This window comes from Sminthopsis crassicaudata, chromosome 6 (assembly GCF_048593235.1).
Source record: "Sminthopsis crassicaudata isolate SCR6 chromosome 6, ASM4859323v1, whole genome shotgun sequence".
Taxonomy (NCBI): Eukaryota; Metazoa; Chordata; class Mammalia; order Dasyuromorphia; family Dasyuridae; genus Sminthopsis; species Sminthopsis crassicaudata.
In genome coordinates this window covers 160,986,747-161,008,444 of record NC_133622.1, presented here as the reverse complement: position 1 = coordinate 161,008,444, position 21,698 = coordinate 160,986,747, and the positions used below count along the sequence as shown (strand labels likewise).

The 21,698-nt window shown below is 37.0% G+C and overlaps 1 protein-coding gene across 3 annotated transcripts in view; it reads right to left on the bottom strand.

The window, feature by feature from the left end:
* Positions 1–2,104: 2,104 nt before the first annotated feature.
* Positions 2,105–21,698, bottom strand: part of ENOPH1 (enolase-phosphatase 1) — a 35,834-nt gene continuing 16,240 nt past the window's right edge. Inside the window, exons 4-7 of one of the 3 annotated variants that reach the window (XM_074272808.1) lie at positions 13,428–13,560; positions 11,457–11,580; positions 9,555–9,685; positions 2,105–3,180 (exon numbers count right to left, since the gene is read on the bottom strand). In XM_074272808.1, the coding sequence (XP_074128909.1) occupies positions 3,136–3,180; positions 9,555–9,685; positions 11,457–11,580; positions 13,428–13,560 (433 nt within the window). In that variant the 3' untranslated portion in view covers positions 2,105–3,135. Of the gene's footprint in view, positions 3,181–4,970; positions 5,095–9,531; positions 9,686–11,456; positions 11,581–13,427; positions 13,561–21,698 lie in introns of those variants that run through there. The other 2 variants (XM_074272811.1, XM_074272810.1) reach the window with 2 other exon arrangements.

Sequence of the window (21,698 nt, the reverse complement as noted above, 5' to 3'; positions counted from 1 at the left end):
TAAAAATCCTGAGTTTTCTATATATTTGCTATATCTAAGTACTCAAAGACTATGTTTGCAGAATTGCATTGTGATCTAAAGCACCTTTTCAGTTCCATGACTATCCACTCTTGCGGTTTCTTCAGGAGTCCAGCCAGAATTTTGCTAACTGTACAGAGCGAGACAATCACTGTTGATTGACCAGAAAGCTGTTAACATTGACAACTGATTTGTGAACCCCAAAGCAGTATGTGATTTGCTGAGATACTCATGGAATGGTATCAAAATAAAGTCCTAGGGTCCCCTGCAATGTTTTCCATTTTGGTTAACAATGGTGCAGAGAATTCAAACATGAGGGACAAGGTTTGGGTGACTCAACAGGAAAGATTGGATTGGACATTTTAGCAAGTGTCACTTCATGTGGTGGTGGAGGCTAATATATTATTCTTTACCAATTTGTAAGACTGTAACCAATACCATATCTACAAATAAGTAGATTAAAAGCATTGACCAATTTTTAATTTTGCTCAAGGAAATGGAAAACATTTTCTATCTCTGTAAATAAAGGACATCCAAAAATAATCATGAAGGTGCTAGGGGGAAGATGGGATAAGAGGGGAAGAGTAGTTGTGTTGGTAAAGAATTGTGTTTAATATAATGCCAAAATGTGCTAATTTGGCATTACATTATGAACGTTTTCCTGGGCAGACTTACAATAGCCATAATTTTGTAAAAATGGGAATTTTTAGATAAATGAATTATGCTTAAGTTTCTTCCTCTCCTTTCTCCTAATGCTACTACCTAGATCTCTCAATAAGGCAATTTGTTGCAGAAACAGTGGCTTCCCATATGGAGGTAGTTATTAGAAATCTGGTTCCAAAAGTAACCTTTACAACACGCAATCTTAAGGTAAACACCAGTGAGACTTTAATATCCAATACCACAGGGAGCCATCAGATTCCCATGTCATTCTGCCATCCCACTCTCAACCCCCAAAGTCAGGCAAGAACTATTTGAAAATGGTGATTGTTTAAATGAATCTTGAGTGCTACTGCTGGTAGGAGACATTAGCTTATAGTTTGAATGGTCTTGGTCCCATTTTTGGAAGGATGCTTTTCTGTGGGATTTGTTTCTCAAAGTTATCCACTTTAACTGGTGTTTGAATATGAACTTATTTGGTGTAATCGTTTTTAAAAAAAGGGGGGAAAGAGTTAGAGGGGTGCTATAAAAATTCAATTGTCTTTTTGGAAGTGCTTAGTAAAAATTGGCCTTTTCCTTGTCCATTCTCTTGTTGATGCTGGCCACTAGCTTTTTTTCTTTAATGTCATTATCTTCTTTCTTAATCATATACTTCTCACCCCACCCAACCTTCATATTTAGAGATATTAGGAAATGTTCATCCTGAACTCACAGCTCCTTTTCTTATAGTATTTGCTTTGGCTTAATTGCCATATTAAGGAATGGAACATACCTTAGTATGAAGGTCATCCACAAAAGTTCTACTGTGGGATGGTGGTGACCCTCAAGTTATATATTCTGGCAGCTCCACAGGCCAGAACAACTCCAGCGGAAGGTCTCCTGAGGATGCTTCACTTGGAAGAGGGTCATCAGCACACTGACCATAGGCTGAGCAATTTTCCTGTCATAACTCCTAAACAACTTTTGGTGTTAAGAATCTGAACCAGTGAAATCCTTCATCTTCAAAGGGTCTAAATATATAAAGCTTTCTGATTTTAAAAAATGGGGAATTTTTCTTTTTGGTCCAGACCTATAATTTAATTACTGTGGGCAAGTTTCTTCAGAGAAATTCTCTCCAACAAAGCAAAAATAAAATATTCATCCATAACATAAAAGAGTATTGAAAGATTCACATAGGCAAACTGCACTTCGAAAGATGACTTACCCAGTGCTACAAGCCAGCAGGATATGACTCCCTCTGACTGCTGGAGCAGCTCTGTCCTCAGCCCCTGCTGCCAATCTACTCTGGCTTCCCCTTTGTTCCATTGGCCACAGGAGGGTATCTGTACATACTGCCTAGCATGATGAACATTTGGATTGTAAATGACAACGCCAATCAATCAGCAATTAGGATCATAATAAATAAATGAGCAGGGGAAACTGGTTCTTTATTTTTTCACATTTTTTATTAATTTTAAAAAAATTTTTTAATTAATCACAACATGAAATATTACATGAATGCACATATCAGAACCAAACTGGATAAATAGTACTTCTACAATGTGCATTTCTTCGCTAACAATTCTGAGGGAAGCAATTCCTTTACAAGGTATTCTTGATCTCAGGGATGACATGCCAAGTACTAAAGCCTAGGATGATACTGACAAGTAGCATTAAGATTTCTTAAGAGTTAAAGGTTAAAACCACATTTTTATTTTGCACCTTAATAACAGATAAGATTATTCAGGGCCACTGTCAGATCCATGGAAATTACAAGCTACATCCTAATGACAACATCAACACTTGGTTATGCAAGCCCTGAGAGATTTTCATTCTTAATTTTCTTCTTCACTACAAGCTAACAACAGACTTTTGGCCTTCTTGTATGTGATAATGGATAGATAGACTTTGGTCACCTAAATATTTGCTCCCATCACCATAAACAGGACACTGTAGAAAGATTCTAAAATTGTAGCACATTTTCAAGGAGTGGTTTTGGAATAGTGAGATTTTCCATATGATGTTTCCAAATTAGCATTCTGCTTGGTAAGGAACCAGCTAAAGCAGGCAGACAAATATTCTCCCTTTTTTCAGTAATTATATCTATTGCACTTAACACCCCAACAGCAGAGCAAATACTTTAGTGATACAGCCCCTCAACAACTCCTAATCCTCATAATTTTTTAAAAATAGGCCTTCATTTCATTGAATTAAAATTCCCTTTTCTCTTTCCCTTCAGGACCCCTGGGGAAGGTGATTTGAATATATAAGTTTCCTTAGATGTGTGATTTAATCAGTAGAATAAATCCAGAAAACAAAAGCAGAGGTACAATTCTGAGAAATAGTTTTGATCTCTCTTCAAAAAACAAGAAAACCTCTTCCTCTAAGTTGATGAAGGCAAGAACAGTTCATTGAAAGAAGTGATGAGGTTGAAATAAGACTTTTCATCATCTGTTAATCCTGCATTTCCAGGTCTCACTACCACCGCCACATGGACATCTGCCTCTTCTGCAGCATTAGCCTCTGGGGAAATAAAACAGAACCATATCTTCCTTAAAACTGAGGAGTGAACATTAGGAATCAGCTGTGCCTGAGTAATGTCACAATTTAGATGATATTAATTAGCATATTAGACAATCGTAAAGAAGTGAAAAGGGGTCCTCATCATCTTGACAAATAAAAACAAGATGTTTCTGCCCTTCTCAGCTTATTTCAAATACAAAAATGAATGGATTTCAGGACAAAAAGGGAAAAACGCTCAGGGGAACCATGGCTTGAAGTGGAGGAAATTTAGCATTAAACCGTGTTCTTCTGCTACTTCTTCTAATGTCATTCTCCCACAAATGAATGGGCTTCGAAGATTTCAAATTACCCACTGGTCTCTCCTCTCCTCCTCCCCTCAATCAAAAATTAAGAACAAAAAACACTTCCTGGCTAATAAGAGCCAGACACATATTCTCAGGCCTGGCACTACAATATTGGAAGCAGGATCTGCTTCATACTCATCACTTATGACTTCTTCCTTCCAAGCTCCTAGCTTGGGTCAACCACAGCAAAATTTTGAAAAGCTTCTGGGCAGTGTGGCAGAAATCAAGAAAGCTTTGGACTGGGATAGAAAGGTGGAGCCTGACCTAATTAAGATCTCAATGAATCACACCTCTCCCTCCTCCCAGAAAGAAGTACTAAAGAGATAAAGAGTAAAATAGTCAATGAATGCACCAGTCACTATGGATCATGGAAATTCAGAAGCCCACTATCAGATTTTCCCTCACATGAGACAAAACTTTGGGACTTGATCTTAACAGGTTTCCTAACAGGTTCTGATAGAATCTAGACTGGTGTTAATACTTTCACCATCATACTAGGACAAGGAGTTGCCTTAGATGTTTTTCTGCAATCTATAGATTTCATTGTTTTCAACAAAATCTAAATCTTGTGACCTTTGAAAAGTGTTCACCTAAAATATTTGTAAGATTTGTAAGAAAAAAAGAGGCCAGGAAAGAGAAATGCTCATGGAAATAAAGAAGGCAAGTCACTCAATGGTCATATAACACAAACACATTTTTAATTCAGTTCAACAAATGTTAAATACACCTGCTAAGTGATGGATAAACAAAGGTAAAGTACACAGCACATGTCTAAAAGGACATTACAATTTAATAAGAGAAAGAAGTCTAAGGCAGAAAAGTGATATAGACAAAGGATTGGCTTGTAGCTCTTGGGACAAGTGTAACCAACAACACAGAGAGTGTCTAAGCTCCTACAAGCCACGTATGACAGGAGGATTTCTCTCTCTCGTGTTATCTAATCTTACTTGGAGTAAGAGAGAACAGTAGGCTGCTGGGCATCTTCATCATTTCAAGAGCATAGAATAAGGCTCTGAGGTAACAAATATTTATTGGTTTAAACTGTTATTTGCCCTACTTGTCTATCCCTAATGGACAAGGATTCTGGCCAGCTGCAGGGACAGGGCATTGTGGTCTAAGTGAAGAAAAAGAGGGTCTCAATGTAGAGAACAGACAGAACCAGTCCTGTCCTAGGGCAAATCTAACTTTTAGGAGAGTCTCCCAAAAGCCTGAGGTTCCTTTATCTAAAGTTCATTTGCCCTAAATTTGCAAAGGATCTGAACCAAATCACTTTTAAAGAAGCTGGTAATTGAAGCTTGGGAAATGTGGTCATTTACTTTTTTAAAAAGTCTTTTCTGATTTCTATCCAAAAAGGGCTTACAAGTTGATAGAATTAGAGCTGAAGTGACCTTAGGGGTCAGCTAGTCTTAACTATCTCATTGTACAAGTAAAGTGATTAAAAGCAACATCAGCCAACCAAGCCTACTGAATTTCCCATTTGGGGAGGAACACCTTGCTTTTTTTCCTTTTTCTTTTTCCCTCCCTCCCTCCTTCCCTTCCTCTCTTCCTTCTTCCCACTTTCCTTCCTTTGCTGAGGCAACTGAGTTAATTGACTTGCCCAGGATCACCCAGCTAGAAAATATTAAGTATCTGAGACCAAATTTGAACTCAGGCCCTCCTGACTTCAGGGCTGATGCTCTAACCACTGTGCCACCTAGCTGCCCCACCCCTTCCTTTTCTTAAGAAAAGTGAAAAAGTTAGGGCCTTTAAATGACCATTCCCTGAATTAACCACTCCAATTCTCCAAATCCAACATAGAATTTTTTTTTTTTTTAAAAATCAAGATTTTTCCCACCCCAAGCACATAGAACATTCAGGCAGCTATGTATCAGTGAAAGATTATAAGAAGATAAGTTAAACATTTGTAGGCAAAGTGCAATCAAAAAGTCAGTGCTGAAGGTGGAAACAAGATGGCAGTGAGAACCCTCGTCTTTCAAAATCTCTGCTCCAAGAAAGATCTAGAACAGTGGTCCTCAAACTTTTTAAATAGGGGGCCAGTTCACTGTCCCTCTGACTGTTGGAGGGCCTGACTATAGTAAAAACAAAACCTCACACTCTGTCTCTGCCCCTCAGCCCATTTGCCATAACCCGCCGGGCAGCATAAACGTCCTCAGCGGCCGCATCTGGCCCACGGGCTGTAGTTTGAAAACCTCCGATCTAGAATATCACAAGATTGACTCCTGATGGGAAATTACAAGAAAAAAAACACCCAAAATTATTATTATTACTTTTGCTACTGAGGTCTGAATGGGGAGAAGAGAAGTCAGGGGACCTTCCAGGAGTACACTATTCAGGTCAGCCCACTGCAGGATAAGGTGAAGAGAAGATAGCAACATGGGCCAACTGGCAGCTCTAAGCCTCACTATCCAGCTCAAGGTCACAGACCCAGGACACACTGAGAAAGGGACTCCCACCCAGAGCTGGCATTTTGGTGCAAAGGGTAAGTGGCAGGTCTGGCGAGATGTACTGATCTAGAAAGTAATTCAGAAGCAACTGGAATAGGATCTTAAGTTCAGCTTTTTGTTTAGTCTAAGCCAGCAGAGGAATAAATGGGCCAGAAATCCCAGATGAAAGGGGAGCCTACAGTTCTGCCCCTCTAGGCTAGCAGCGTTCTCCAGCTGGGCCTGGAACTTGCATGTCATGGCAGCATCTCCCTGATATCATGATCCTCTTTAAGAACAAAGAACAAAAGCAAACCACCACCATATAATGCATGGCGGTATACATGTCAAAACAAACCCAGGGACTACACACACCTAATTAGAAAACATTTTACACAAATAAAGTTATATTTAAATAATTGGAGAAATAGAAATTGTTCATGAGTGGGCACAGATCAATAAAATAAAAATGACAATTCTACCCAATCTACTTATTCAATACCTTTCCAATTAAATTACCAAAAATTATTTTATTGATTTAGAAAAATAATAAAATTTATCTAGAAGAACAAAAGGTCATGAATATCAAAGGGATTAATGAAAAAATATAAAGGAAGGAGGTTTAGCAGTATCAGATTTTAAACTGTATATAAAGTGGTAATTGTCAAAACTATCTGGGACTAGCTAAGAAATAGAAACATGGATCAGTGAAGACATATAATACACAGTAGTAAATGATTACAACCCTTTGACAAATAGAAAGATTTAAGTTTATGGGGGGGGGAACTAAATATCTGGCAGAAACTGTTGGGAAAACTGGAAACCAATGTGACAGAAACTGGGCATAGATCAATTACCTAAGCTAAAATCAAAATTGATGCATGACCTAGATATAAATTAAAAGAACATGGGACATACTGCCAATTGGACTTACAGATAGAAGAATTTATAAACAAGAAATAGAATTGTGTGGTGCTAAAATGGATAATTTTAAGTACATTAAATTAATTTTTTTTTGCACAAATAAAACCAATATTGCCAAGATTAGAAAGAAAGCAGAATATGGGCGCAAAAATTTATACAGTTTCTTAAACAAAGGTATCATATCTCAAATACATAAAGAACATTGTCAAATCTATAAGGTAATGAATTATTCTCCTATTGATAAATGGTCAAAAGATATGAACACACAATTTTTGTATGAAGAAATCAAACTATATATAGTCATATAAAAATGCTATAAATCATAGAGAAATGAAAATTAAAATAACAGATACCATCTTACCCCTATCAGATTAGCTAAAATGATAAAAGAGAAAAATGACAAATGATGGAATATGTAGAAAAAGTGGAACTTGTATACTGCTGATGGAACTGTGAACTGATCCAAAGATTTTGGAAAGCAATCTAGAATTATGGTCAAAAGAGTTATAAACTGTGGATACCATTTGGCCTAGCAATATCACTATTAAGTCTGATTCTCAAGGTGATCACTGAAAAGAGGAAAAGAACCTATATATTCTAAAATATTTGTAGCATTTCTTTTTGTAGAGGCAAAGTATTGAAAAACAAGGAGAGGCTTATCAATTGGGGAATGGCTGAACAAATTGTGGCATATTATTGTGATGTGACTAATATGCTCTAAGAAATGATGAGCATGTTGATTTTTAGAAAAACATGGAAAGAATTTCATTGAAATTATGAAGGAAATAAGCAAAACCAAGAGAATGCTGTATACAATAATGGCAATATTGCTCAAAGAGTAATTGTGAACGACTAAGTTATTCTAAGTATCATAAATACTCAAATCAAGTACAAAGACCCTATATGAAGGAAGATGCTATCTACCTCCAGAGAAAGAAGTGATAAAGAATTATGCATAATATGGTTTTACACACACACACACACACACACACCCCTCTGGGTCAAATGGTGGCCTTCTCTACTGAGAAGTGGGAGGGAAGGAGGAAGACAGTTGAAACAAAGTGTAACAGGAAAAAAAATTAATTTAATTTAAAAACAAAGAAAAAGAAAAACATGGCTTGGGTATGCAAATTCGACTGGAATTTCTGGAAGATGTGAAGTAAGTATTTAAAGAAGAGTTTGAAAATATTTAAATAAATGAGAGTATTAAAGACAAAATTTTGAAAGAAATGAGAGCTGGGGAAGAAAGAATTAGAAAGGGAATTAACAGCTTGATACATACTTCAAGAAATCTGAAAATTGTACAAACCTTTTAGAACCAGAGGGAAAGGTAAAAAGAATACACTAGGTGTCTCCTGAAAGAAATCTCAAAATGAAAACTCTGAGGAACATAACAGTTAGAGACAAAATACTGCAAAAGCAGCCAGAAAGAAAGAATTAAAATACTGAGGAGTCATAGTTAGCATCACACATTATAAAACAGCCACTACTATAAATTAACAGAGAATATGGAATATGATATTTCAGAAGGCAAAGGAGAGGGACAGACAGTCAAAAATAACTTAGCCAAAATGATAAGACTACAGAGGAAAGATGAACTTTTTATGAAAGAAGAAGGATCTCCAAACATTCGTGATGAAAAGACCAGAGCTATAAAGAGACTCTGAAGTTCAAATCCACAAGTTAAGAGAAATTTTAAAAAGTAAATATGAACAAAGTGATAAAGTATTAGATCAGGTAAAACTGCTTATGTTCTAATATAAGAAGATGATCCCGTGTCTCCTCTGATTCCTATGATGACTGGAAATCAGAGAGTCCAAGGCCTGGGAGTGGTTCTGGGAATGGTTCTGTTATGTCTTGATATTATTAGGAAAAGAATAGAGAAGGGAAGAGGAATACATTGGGGAGGGGAGGAAAAGAAGGAAGATTAGGAAATATGATCTCACATAATCAGCATGCACAAGTACATATACCTGTAGAGACAAGCAGAAGGGGATGGGAGGAACATCTAACTCTTGAGCCTCACTTTTCTTAGAACTCGTCACAGGAGAGAATAGACATAGACAATGAGATACAGAGTTGGGTACAAATATAAATCAGAATCAACAGGGAACTAAAAGGGGAAAGGGACAAGGAGAAAGGAAAATTAAGAGGGAGTAGATGAATTTAGAAAGGAATCTTTCCACATTTTCATTGAATTACTTTGCAGACCCTTGGCAGCTTGCCATCCACTCCCCATTTCATACTTTTAAGTTCTTTTATTTCCCTTAGATTTGCTACTCCTTTCCTGAAAAGAAATTTGGGAAAGATAGTTGGGAGTTGGAATCAAGAATAAAATTAGACTAAGGGATAGCAAAACAAAGTCTAACTAAAGGTAGACAAAAATATTTATGGCTCTTTATGAGGTGGTTAAAAAAAAAAAAAAATTAGGAGATGTCCAGTTGGAGAATGAATGAGCAAATTATGGTATATTATGCAATAGAATACTATTGTGTTGTGAGAAATTATATGAAGAGGATGATTTTGAAGAAATTCTGTAAGATTTGAATGTACTGATGCAGAGTGAACAAAGTGAACAAGGAAAACAATAATGTAAAAACAAACAACTTTGAAAGAATTAAAAACTCTGATCACTGCCATGAACAACTATGATTCCAAAAGACTAATGATCAGACATGCTACTCACCTTTTGATAGAGAGGTGAAGCACTCAGTGTACAGAAAGGGACATATTTATTGGATGTAGCCAAGATGGATATTTGTTTTGCTTTTATTTTTCTTTTGTACTCAAGTAGTGGTGGGAGAAGGAAGATTCTTGCTAATGGAAAATACATATATTTTTAGAGAAACAAATGTTAAACTAATAGGCTTATGGGAATGACTAAGAAAAAATTATGTCTTCAAAAAAGCACCATTTTCCCCAAGTCACCATACAATAAATTTCAAGGCTTTGAGCCACTCCACACTTCCACATCAGAAATTTATTCAAGTAGTAGAAAGAGAATTCTTTACCTGTACCTAAAACCCACTTAACCTGCTTTTCTACTTATTGCTCTACCTTATATGTTGACCATACTTATGAATGCACATAGTGTATAAAACCAGAAACATATTTGACCCATTTTATGCTGAAGAAAGAAATCTATTGTTATGTGCCAACTAGTAGAACAGGTTTTCTCAAAAACTGAAATTTACCATTTGTCTTTTCAGTAAAGGATAGGAGCATTTCTCTCAAGGACTCCCCAGGCAGACATTTGTGTATGTCCTTGTATTGCATGGAAAAATGCATTTATACTCTTTCCCCCAAAATCCTTCTCTTCTTCCCTAATTTCCCAGGCTGTGCACTCTGATTAGAAAGCTGAATGTATCCTCCAATCCTCCTCTATTCTCCTCACTTTTAACACTTCACTAAAGCCCATTTGTTTCCTGACTCATCTTATTTCCCTCATAAGTATATGAAAAAAGGTGAATTCCACACACCCCCACCATGCTCCTCTGTGAGAAATGAATTTGAATAGCTTCCCTGCTAAGCAGAGAAAGGTCTTGTTTGTGCCAAGCCATCAAAAGGGTGAAAAGTATGGTCAAGGGGAAAGCAATATGTTGATGATTTGCTGGGGCGTAGTCCTTGGGCCTTGAAGATGATGCATGCTACAGTATGCAAGGAGAAAAGCTAATCAAAACTAAAAATTACAAATGAATTTGTGAATTGCTTTAACCCAACAAAAATTCTGGCACCAATGCATACATAATAAAATTGCCTCTACAGACACAGAAACCCTAGCTAGTTTATTTTGTATCAAATGTTTTTGATACAAAATAAACATGGAAGTACTAGATAGCTCAGGGTGGGAATTGAAAAAAAAAAAAAAAAAAAAAAAAGTTTGAGATTGCCCAAATATCCATGACACTCAAGAATGTTAGCTAGAGCAAGGCATCAGAAAAACCTTGGAAGCTTCAGAGTCCTCAGTAGGAAAGTACTCAGTTTTTTTTTTTTTTTTTGTTTTGTTTTTTTTAATGAATGTTAAAAAGTCTTTACATATAATTGGAAAAAAATACATAATTTAAAAAAAAAATTTGTGATCCTCTTTCCCCCCCCCCACAGAAATAAAGCCTAAAAGATTTTCTTTAGAGCAGAGAAGTATAGGAACATACCAAAATTAGAACCAAGAATTTACTCCCACTCCCAGATTATTTTCATTAAGAATTCCAAAAGTAAATGAATTTGGGTAAGATTCTTTCTAAACTTTCATTGAAGATCCCTGGCAACTTCCCACCCAGTCCTCATATACCATACTTTTAAGTTCTTTTTTTTCCTCCCTAGATTTGCTATTTCTTTCCTGAAAGTTAATAGGGGAAAGATGGTTGAGAGTTGAAATCAAGAATAAAAAATGCCAATATTCCATAACTGTAAAATATGGGAACTAACCTCAGTGGTTAAACAGATTAGGTTTTTAAATTTCTTTGGACATATTTGCATTAATTTTCTAAGACCCCTACAAGGTGAAACTCCTTTGCAAGTATTTGACATTCACAATGTCCCACACAGGACACAATATTGTTGCCTAGAATCTAAAAAGGAGAAGAGTTACCTCGAGTGACGTCTGTCAGAAACAGGATGTTGTTGGGGGAACAACCAATGCTCGTTGCAATTCTCCTATAACTTTCACTCTCAATTTTATGTCCAATCTTAGTATCAAAATGGCCATCAAAAAGCTAGATGGAAAAACAGAAATGGAGAAAACATTAAAAAACCAAGATAAATGGGGGATAAGTGAATTCTCAAGTCATATGACAGTGTGATGGAATAGATCATACTGCAAGCCCACAGACAGTCCAGAACTAGCTACACAAAAACCTGAAACTTAGAATAATACTCCCTCTAGCTCAGGAATAGAGCCCAACTTTAAACTTTATAGTTCAGGAATAGAGCCCAACTTTAACATAAAGTTTAAAAGTCAAGAAATAGTCTGGGAAAATGAGCAAATAAAAAAAAAAGAACCTAACCACAGAAAGTTATTTATGGTAACAGGGGAGATCAAAACACAAACTCAGAAGAAGACAAAAAAGTCAAAACTGCTCCACCCAAAGCCTCAAAGAAAGATGTGATTTGGTCTTGGACCCAAAAAGAATTCCTAGAAGAATTAAAAAGAGATTTTAAAAGTCAAATAAGAGAAGTGGAGGGAAAACTGGGAAAAGAAATAAGAGTGATACAAGAAAATCATGAAAGAGTCAACTGCTTGGTTAACAAAACAAAAAATTACTGAAAAAAGCAACACTTTAAAAAACAGAATAAGCCGAATATTAAAAGAGGCATAAAAATCCATTGAAGACAACTCATTAAAAAGTGGTCTGATCTACTCCATCTCACTATTATCTGGGAGTGCAATCCAGAATAACATATCAGTTTGACTGCCAGTAAAGGTCCCTTCTGACCAGATGGCTAATCCCTGGCTGTCTGTGAGCCCAGAATTCCAGAAGCCGGCTGCTGATTTCCTTGCCATCTCCATCCCCTACCCCCAGCCCGGGCAGCCTGGCCTGGACTGCATTCTATTCTCACCCTAAGTGAGACAGACCTTTTCTGCTGCCTTCTAAGTTGTCATGGGCTGGAGAATTGTTTCACCCCATCTTTTTCTTGGTTCTACTACTGCTCCAGAATCTATTTTGAGGTGTTATTTTAAATTTTGGGGGAGGAGAATATGAATAAGTGCAGACAAGTCCCTATCTTTACTCCATCATCCCGGTTCCAGGTACTATCCCCTCAATAAATACTATTTTTAAAATGAACAGATAGATTTTTTTCTTGCACAGCATGATAAATGTGGAAATATGTTTAGAAGAACTACACAAGTTTAACCTATGTTGGATTATTTGTTATGTATCTAGGGGAGGGGAGTTCAGGGAAGAGAGGAAGAAAAATTTGGAATACAAAATTTTGCAAGGGTGAATGAAAAGTTTTAATAATTGCTTTTTTATTTTCAAAACACATTGCAAAGATAGTTTTTGCAATGTATTTTGAAAATAAAAAAAGCAATTATTAAAATTTCTTTAAAATAAAATAAATACTAACCCTGAAGTCAAGAGGACCTGAGTTCAACTCTGGCTTCAGACATTTAACATTTCCTAGCTGTGTGATCCTAGACAAGTCACTTAACTCCAACTGCCTCAGCAAAAATAAAATAAAGATGAGCAGATAGAGACCCAGAGAAAGCTAATCAAATGACCTCGAATCAGGTCTTTCTGACTTGATTGCTCTGTCCACTACCTACAGGTGGTTATTATATGCTGGCTTAATATCTGTGATCTTTCTTATGTAATTTTGCACTGTGTCAGAATGAAATGAAGACTGCATTTAAAATGTTGGTACCACAGAAACCCATTCTTGCTCCTCTCCTTGCCATGAATGCCAAGCATAACCAGTTTGCCACTCTTTCTTTTCCAAACCTGCAGAGAGGCTGTAAAGGCAGCTCTCCAAATTATGGCGAGTCTTGCAGTGCTGCCTTACGCCATGCAATCATCCACAACTTGGTAGTTCAAAGGAAAAAAGCAGTTATGTGGCTCACCTCGAGAATGTCTCCTTCTGTCGAATAGCCAAAGAGCAGCTTTTGTGCCTCAACACTCCCTGAAGAATAAATGTATACCTTCATGCCTGCTTGTCTCCATTTTCTGATTGCAGGAACCACATCTTCAAAAAATCTAGAAAAAAGAGACAATTGAGAATGTCTCTACCCATCTTATTTCTCAATCTGAACCAGAGTACAAGGGGTCTCACGGTAACAAAGAGCAGGATAGCCCCTTATAGCCAAATCTTGCCCAGGGTCCCTATGTGTCAGAAGTAAGTCTCTTTATATATAATCTTTCTCTTCCCCTCTCCATTCTATTCTATTTTCTCTCTCCTCTCTCCACCATGAGGGAGTTGCTGACTCTCTTACCTAGCTCCACTTACCTAACCCTCACAACTAAACCTGAAGACTAAAGCTGATACTCTTTACTCTAAGAGAGCTCCTTTGTCTCTTATTCAGATCATATTTACTCTTTACCCAACTCTGATAATCATGTTTTCCAGGTTGACAGCAGATTTAAATCAGTCAATTAAAAGAGGGAAAGTAGCCACTACAACCATCCAGATGGACAGCAAAGAGAGTAATAGCTGAGAAGAGGCCTTTAGTTCATGCCATATGAAGGATTAGCCTAAGCTCCATCTGGAGCCAAAAGGCATAATTGTGATGCTGCAGAGAGACAAACTTGGAGTCACCACATGAAAAATATTTCAGAAAAACTAGACTTCTACCCTGGAATGGAGAGGGGATGAATCCACGACTATAGATAGTTCATCAGAATCCACTACTAAAGATAGTTGACCACTTGCTGGATATATATGGCAGAATATAAGTGCTCCCTACAATTTGAAAATTCTGTGAACAAGGAAAGAGTGAAGGAAAAATATGTAATTTAATTAAAGCAAATGAACTAACAAGCAGAGCAACAAGGACCATTCATTCAACATAGAGCCAAACAGCCCCATTTACTCAAGAGTACCTAAAGGCAACATGGTGCAATTACTAATGTTCCCAAAGATGACTGGCGTAATCAAGGAAAGGTACAACAACATTCAGCACATTTTATTTAAGAAAGTGAGAAAATATGAATTACAAGCCAGAAAAAATTTCCATAGTAAACAGTCACTATAAAGAGGCAAACTTTCATTAGTCAGAAAATTCTAAAAACAACTCATTCTTCAAGATTTTAGTATAATAATATTATATTTGTATATTGTCTTTTTTGGGGAGAGGAGAGGGAAGAATAATGTTACATATTATCACCTCACTCGAGAGTTTAGAGATCAATTCAATAAATGTTCCTTAAATGGAAGGCCTTGTGGTGGATATGGAGTCCCCAAAGATAAAAACCTGGAGTACCTAAGGCCAGAAATTTCCATTCTTCTGAGCTGCACATATACAGATAAGTATATACAAGGTAACTTGAAAAGAAGAGAATCCTAATAACTGGGGGAATAGAGTGGGATGAAAGGAAGGCTTCTAAAATAGGTGACCCCTAAGCTAAGGCTGGGGGACCATCTGGACATGGGTGGGAATAAAGGGGAAAGAGGCCAAGTTCAGAAAATACTGAAGTGTAGCTTCTAGTCAATGGAAAGCATATAAGGTGGACTAAGGAGGGTAATGTCAAGGAAGGCTTTAGGTGACAGGCCAAAGAATTTATATAACCTCACTGCAGACATCTGTTAACAACTAGTAGTAACCCACTTTGCTCTATGTCCCCTTGCTTCATTTTTCTTGGATTCATTCCTCTCTGTGTACTTAATGTTCTCTTAGTCAACATATACACTATCTTGCAGTCCTCTTTTATTCACTTTTCCTACAATAAATGTAAACTTGTTTCCTTCACATTTCACATACTTATTTTTAATAGCATTACAATATGCCATTAGATTGATGAGTTGATTGACTCATTCCACAAATGATGGTTGCTTATAGCTTGGGGCCATTAAAAATTATGTGGTTATTTCAATTAACAAAGAGCATTTTTACAATAATCAGATTAATGGGTCAAAAATTATGATTATTTTAAAGTTATGCAGTATATTATAGTAAACTGCATAATAGGAACAGTTGTTTTTCTAAATTTTTAAGTCTTCTAAGACTTAGCAAAATGTTCTAGAGACACTTAAAAATATTTGTCAAATAAGTATGCCAGACTCTCCTGCAAAATAAATCCATAAATTTTGTTTCAACAGAAATGTGTTTCTCCACAAAGTCATGACCATGGAATTTTGTATATTTTCTCCAAGTGGGTGGGTGTAAGACCAAAATTATTTTAATTTCACATTTCTTTAACTTGGAGATGTGGAAGTGATTATTTATAATTTATCTTTTGTTTATCTATCCATTTATCCTTTGACCATTTCCCCATCCATTAAAAAAAAAAAAAAAAAGAGATGAAAGAGAAATTCCATTTGAGATAACTACAGAATGAATGTAAGAAATACTTGACAGTCTCAAAGCACACAGAGGAACTCTCTGACTAATTATAAAGCCACTTTACACATAAAAGCTCTAAATAAATCCAGGAAGATTAATTGTTCATGTGTAAGCCACACCAATTATAATAAAAATGACAATGCGCCAAACTTAATTATTCAGTATCATATCAAAACAAACTATAAGAATTCAATTGTTCAGCTAAAAACAATAACAAAATTCACCTAGAGAAACAAAAAGTTGAGAAATTCAAGGGAAAGAATGTAAAAAAAGTACCAGAACTCACACTATACTACAAAACAATAATCATCAAAACAATATGATACTAGTTATAAAACAGAAGTTGATCAACAGAATAAACTAGGAATACAATTTTGTTGTTGTTTAGTGTCTGTCTCTGTGACCTCATTTGAAGTTTTCTTGGCAAAGATACTGGAGTGGTTGTCATCTCATTTGACAGATGAGAAACCTGAGGCAAACAGGGTCACATAGCTATTAAATGTCCGAGTCCAGATTTTAAGTCAATTAAGTCTTCCTGATTCCAAGTAGATTTCTCTACTCACTATGTAGAGGTCTGAAATTCTGAATCAGACAAGAAAGCACTTAAGACTACCTATTCGAATTGGGACAATGGCTCTATTAGCATATTTTTGAATGATGGCTCTACTCTCCATTGGTTCTTGCTGAAAATTTGGTAGTGAAGTAATCTTAGGCAAGGATTGGAGGATGGAAGGAGAGAGTCAGAGTCTCTTGGAGGCAGGACAAAGAGGAGAAAGGCTGGAGACTCTGGACTCCAGAATCCAGAATATATCTTTGGCAAGCCTCGTGGAAGCTTGCCTGCCTCCTTCACTTCTCCCCCTAAAGACCAAGGACTTTGATTTATCCTGACTCTGGCTGACCCTGAGGCCCTCCAGGGAGCTAGTCCATACTTTACACCATTGCTCCACCTATCTGCCTCAGACACAAAACATACAGAAGCATATTAAACCTAGTAGTCTAGTGTTCGACAAAACTTCAGCCTCCAACTCCAACAACAGATCAAAATTAAGTATAGCCAACATCTCATGACAAACATCAGTTCCAAATGGACACCTGACTTCAATATAAAAAATTATATCATAAACAAACTATGGAAAAAAGGATGAAATTTTCCTTTTGGATTTAGAGACTTCATGACCAAACAATGGAAAGAAAAGCTCACAGAAAATAAAATGGATAATTTTGATTGCATAAAATTAACAAGTTTTTTACATAAACAAAACATTGCAAGTTTGCTACTTGAGAGGAAAAATTTTTTGTAGCAAGCACTACATAATATACATAAGAAATAAAACCAAACTTAAAGGAATAAGAGCCATTCTCCCATTGATACATGGACAAAGAATATGAATATGAAGTTTTCACAGGAAGAAATTCATGCTATCAACAGCCATATTCTACACCTCATACTAATCAAGATAGGCAAATATATCAAAAAAGGATAATAACATGTTGGAAGGCTACCAAAAATACATATTAAAACACAATTGGCAGAGCTATGAGTTGTACTAGGTATTGTAGAATGAAATTTGGAACGACATACTGGAAATCACTACACTACACTACCCTTAGATCCAGCTATAGCATCAATAAGCCCCAAAGAGATCAAAGAAAGAAATGAACGTGGAAAAAAACATTTTTTGATATAGTTATGAAATGATAAAATGAAATCCTGGGAGAAGAGAAACTTGGGAAGCCTTGAATTAAGTAATTCTATATGAAGTGAAAATGAGAATGATATATACAATAACAACAAAAGTATAAAGACAAATAACTGAAAAAGTTGAGAATTTGGATCAATGAAATGACTAGCCTTGATTTTGAAGGGGTATATCATCATCTCACAAAAGGTAATGACTCAAGGTGAAAGAATGAGTAAGCAACTGAACCTTATTTCACACTAACTCATCTCCAAAACAATTTAGAAAATGTATTATTCTGAATTCTGATTAGTAAAAACAAGGGGAAAAAAATCATGAGTCATTTTTCCAGGTCAGGCAGCTTAGGGAGACAGACATAAATGTCTGGCCAGGGTAACTGCCCAGGAGCATAGGCCACAGAACCTTCCACTACCCAGTGTTAGAAAATGAGCCAAAAGGAACTGGAAACCAAGCGGATGCCCATCAGTTGGGGAATGGCTAAATAAATTATGGTACAAAAATGTTATGGAACATTATTGTTCTATAAGAAATAATCAACAAGATGATTTCAGAGAGGCCTGTAGAGAATTGCATGATGATGCTAAGTAAAGTGAGTAGAACCAAGAGAACACTGTGCATGACAACAGCAAGATTATGTGATGATCAATTCAACATACAGGCTAGAAGAATGAACAAACAAAAAAAGAAGCCAACCATAAAGAGCTATTAAGATAACAGGAAAACTCAAGATATATAGAAGACAACAATGACTCTAAAATGTCTATATGCAAATTCTCAAAGAAAAATGTAGCCTAGACATAAGCCCAATAAGAATTCCAAAAGGCCATAGTTTAAAAAAAAAGAAAGCTAAAAAAAGATTTTACAATTCACATGAAAACTATGTAAGAAATATATGAAAATAGAATTAACAACTTGAAAACAGGGTACAAACTTTCCTGAAGTTAAAAAAAACTCTAAAAATTTGAATTGGCAAGGCAAAAGTTTAATGTCTCCATGAGACATCAAGAAATGTTAAAAGTTGAAAAACTGGAAAAAAAAAAAAAAAGTGAAATATCTTATAAGAAAAATAACTGACCTGAAAAACAGATCAAAGAGAAAGAAACTAAGAATCATTGAAATACTGAAAACCATGAACACACACAAAAAAGCCTAGATACAATATTCTTAAGAAATCTTAAAAAAAAAAAAAAATTGTCCAAATATCTTAGAATCAGAAAGGAGCAGAAAGGAGAGTAGAAATTTAAAAAGTGTTCCAGTCATATTCTGAAAGAAATTCTAGAAGGATTCTGAGAAGATGGCAGAGTAGGTTGCTAAATTTCAAGTTCTCCAGATTTCTTCCACAAATAGAAAAAAATTGCACCTCAGGGTGAACATCGGTTAAAAATCAAGAAGACTTGAGGAAGAACAAGGATCCTCCAGATATAAGCCAAGAAGATCTAAGAAAGACCTCCAAGCCAGGGATTAACCCATGGGAAGTGTAAACAATTCCAGGCTAACTCTGAAGAAATACCAAGTGGGGAACCTTGGGGTGAGTAGGGAGTGTCTGGAGCCTTAGGAGGAACCACAGAGACTTTTCCCTCAAACCCTACCACCCTTTCACCCTCCTGCATCAAGTCTGAGTTCAGGAAAAGAGTGAACCTCAGCTGATTAGGAAGGCCCAGTCCAGCTGTGCTACAGAGACTTGGCCCTGGAAAAGAAGGAACCAGCACCCAGTGAATGCACAAGTGAGGGTCAAGGATGCTATTGGCTGCCAGCACTTGCAAGAGCAGGGGGGGAGGGGGGCTCTTGGTCTGGAGTTCCATATCAGAGGAGAGAGCTAAAGTGAAGCCAGAGGTGCCCATCCTCCCACCTCAACCCTACCACAGAAACTTACTATAGGAACAAGGAGGATCAGGGTTCATCTTCAGAGGAGGACAATGAAGTAAAAAGAGCTTCTACCCCAAAGCGTAATGTGAAATGGCTCCCTGCCCAGACAGAATTTATAGGAGAACTCAAAAAAGTTAAGATACTGAAGGAAAAACTGAAAACAAAAAATAAAATAAAAACCAAGAAGATTATGAATAAAGTTAACCAACTAGAAAAGGAGATATAGTTTCAAAGATGAAAATAACTCTTTGAAAATTAGAACTGGTTTAACTTATATTAGAGTACTTGCTGTCTAGGGGAAAGGGAGGGAGAAAAATTTGGAAGACAAGGTTTTGCAGGGATGAATGTTGAAAACAAAGTATTTTATTTTAAAAATAAAAAGCTACTGAATGGGCCAAGTGAAGAATTTTCTGAAGACTATAGGATAGAATTGGATTTTAGGGCTAAGTTTCAGGAAGTCACGTGATCTCTATTCCCAGAGGACTGCAGGACAGAAAAGGTCAAACCTTAGGTCTAAGTTTCAGAAGTCTGTAAGCCCTAGGAAGTAGACAGCATTGTTGACCATTGGAAGTTACTTTCTTTTCAATCCATCCAATGAATTAAAAAGTCAACAGGATGGGGGGAGGGAGGCAATAGCCCCAACTTTTCAGCTATATAATTCATTTTCTGCTTCTGTCATGTGTCACCCACCATGCTGGACTGTCCAGTTGGTATGCTTGGCCCACTTCTTGCAAGAACTTAAAAAATGTTTTCTGTTTATAGTAGTCCTCTGAGTAGTCAATTTGGGTAAGAGAGGTCTAGCACCACCCAACTTATGAGGGCTCGTCCAGGAACATGGGACTTCCTGGAGAGAGGGCTGGGGGTCTGATCCAAGGCAGGCACCAGTTGAGATTTTTCTCCAACCCTCAAGATCGGACTCCCAGCCTCCCTCTGTGAACTATGGGCCTGAGGCGGAGGCACAAATAAAAACAGAAAGCAGGAGTAAAGTCTCCGAAGAAGCCCGAGGACACAAGAACAGTCGGGTAACCTGTGTGCCCATAATCCAGGGCTATTTGTGAGCACTGCCTGTGCCCTTGGGCTGAAGGGGATCCTGGGATCAGGCTTGGTGATACAAGGAAAGGGATGACATCTAGTAAGCCAGAAGGAAGTCCTGATAAATGCCACAGAGCAGGGGGGCTCTGGGTGACTCCTGGATTGGGGCTACCCCTCTGGGCTTTGGGATCTGAGTCAAGAGGTCGGCGCTATGTGTTACAGGATTTCAAGCCATGAGATTGGAGCTGCTCTCCCCAGAGGGAGGGGAAGGTGCAGTCCAAACTCAAATCTTCAGAGCAAAAATCTGAAACATGAATTACCAGAGTATAGAGAGAAAGATAAAAAGGAAATAATCTGTTTTGTGAGAGGATGGGTCAAATCTTATAAGTCATTTTTGCCTATGTCTGTAAAGAATGTCTTGTGTCATATCTGTTCTGTGGATTTTGTTACCTGGAAAGAATTAAAATGCAGCTAGCAAGAAGAAAAACTTTTATACTACAGTTAGAACACTGGGAAAGATTTCTTAACACCCTAACTTTTTAAAAGCCTAACTTTTTCCTGTGGACCCCAGCTCTGGTCAAGTTGGGGGGTACAAAAATAAAGTTAGATAATTAAAATTATAGAACTGCTAAAATGACATCTTGGTGGATTCCCAAAGTTTTGAGAGTAATGATTGGAGAGTTTGGCATTTGATCATTTTAAGACTGCAAGACATTGGGGATAGTTCCAGGAATGTACCCCATTCTGAAAGCAGGCAGTAAAAAACAAAAGAACAAACGAGGTAAATCACAACTTTTTTGCTAACCCTTCCTTGACTCCTATCTTGTCTGGGAGTCCCCTTTTGCTCCATTGGGAGAGCACCTCTTCATTAAGGGACTCTCTCCATAACCCTGATCACTCAGCATACTCCACTCCCTGGAGTCCTGAGTGTATCTCAGTTGTGGGATTGCTAACAAGATCAATATAGCCCAAGTTCCTCTATTTGCCAAGTTCTCTTATCTCAGATCAGATTAAGAAAAGAGAATGCTAAAGAACTGTAAGGAAACTCAAATTCTACCTGTAGAAATGGGGAAAGCAGCAATCTCCATGGGGACTCCACACAATCTTGCCCAAACACTTCCACAGTCCAGTTTGGGAAGGTAGGGATGGAGTGGAAGTTAGGCTACATGGTTAGCACTTCCTAACCATGGCACCTTTAATTCCCCAATTCCTGACTCCTACACTGCCTCATAGTTCC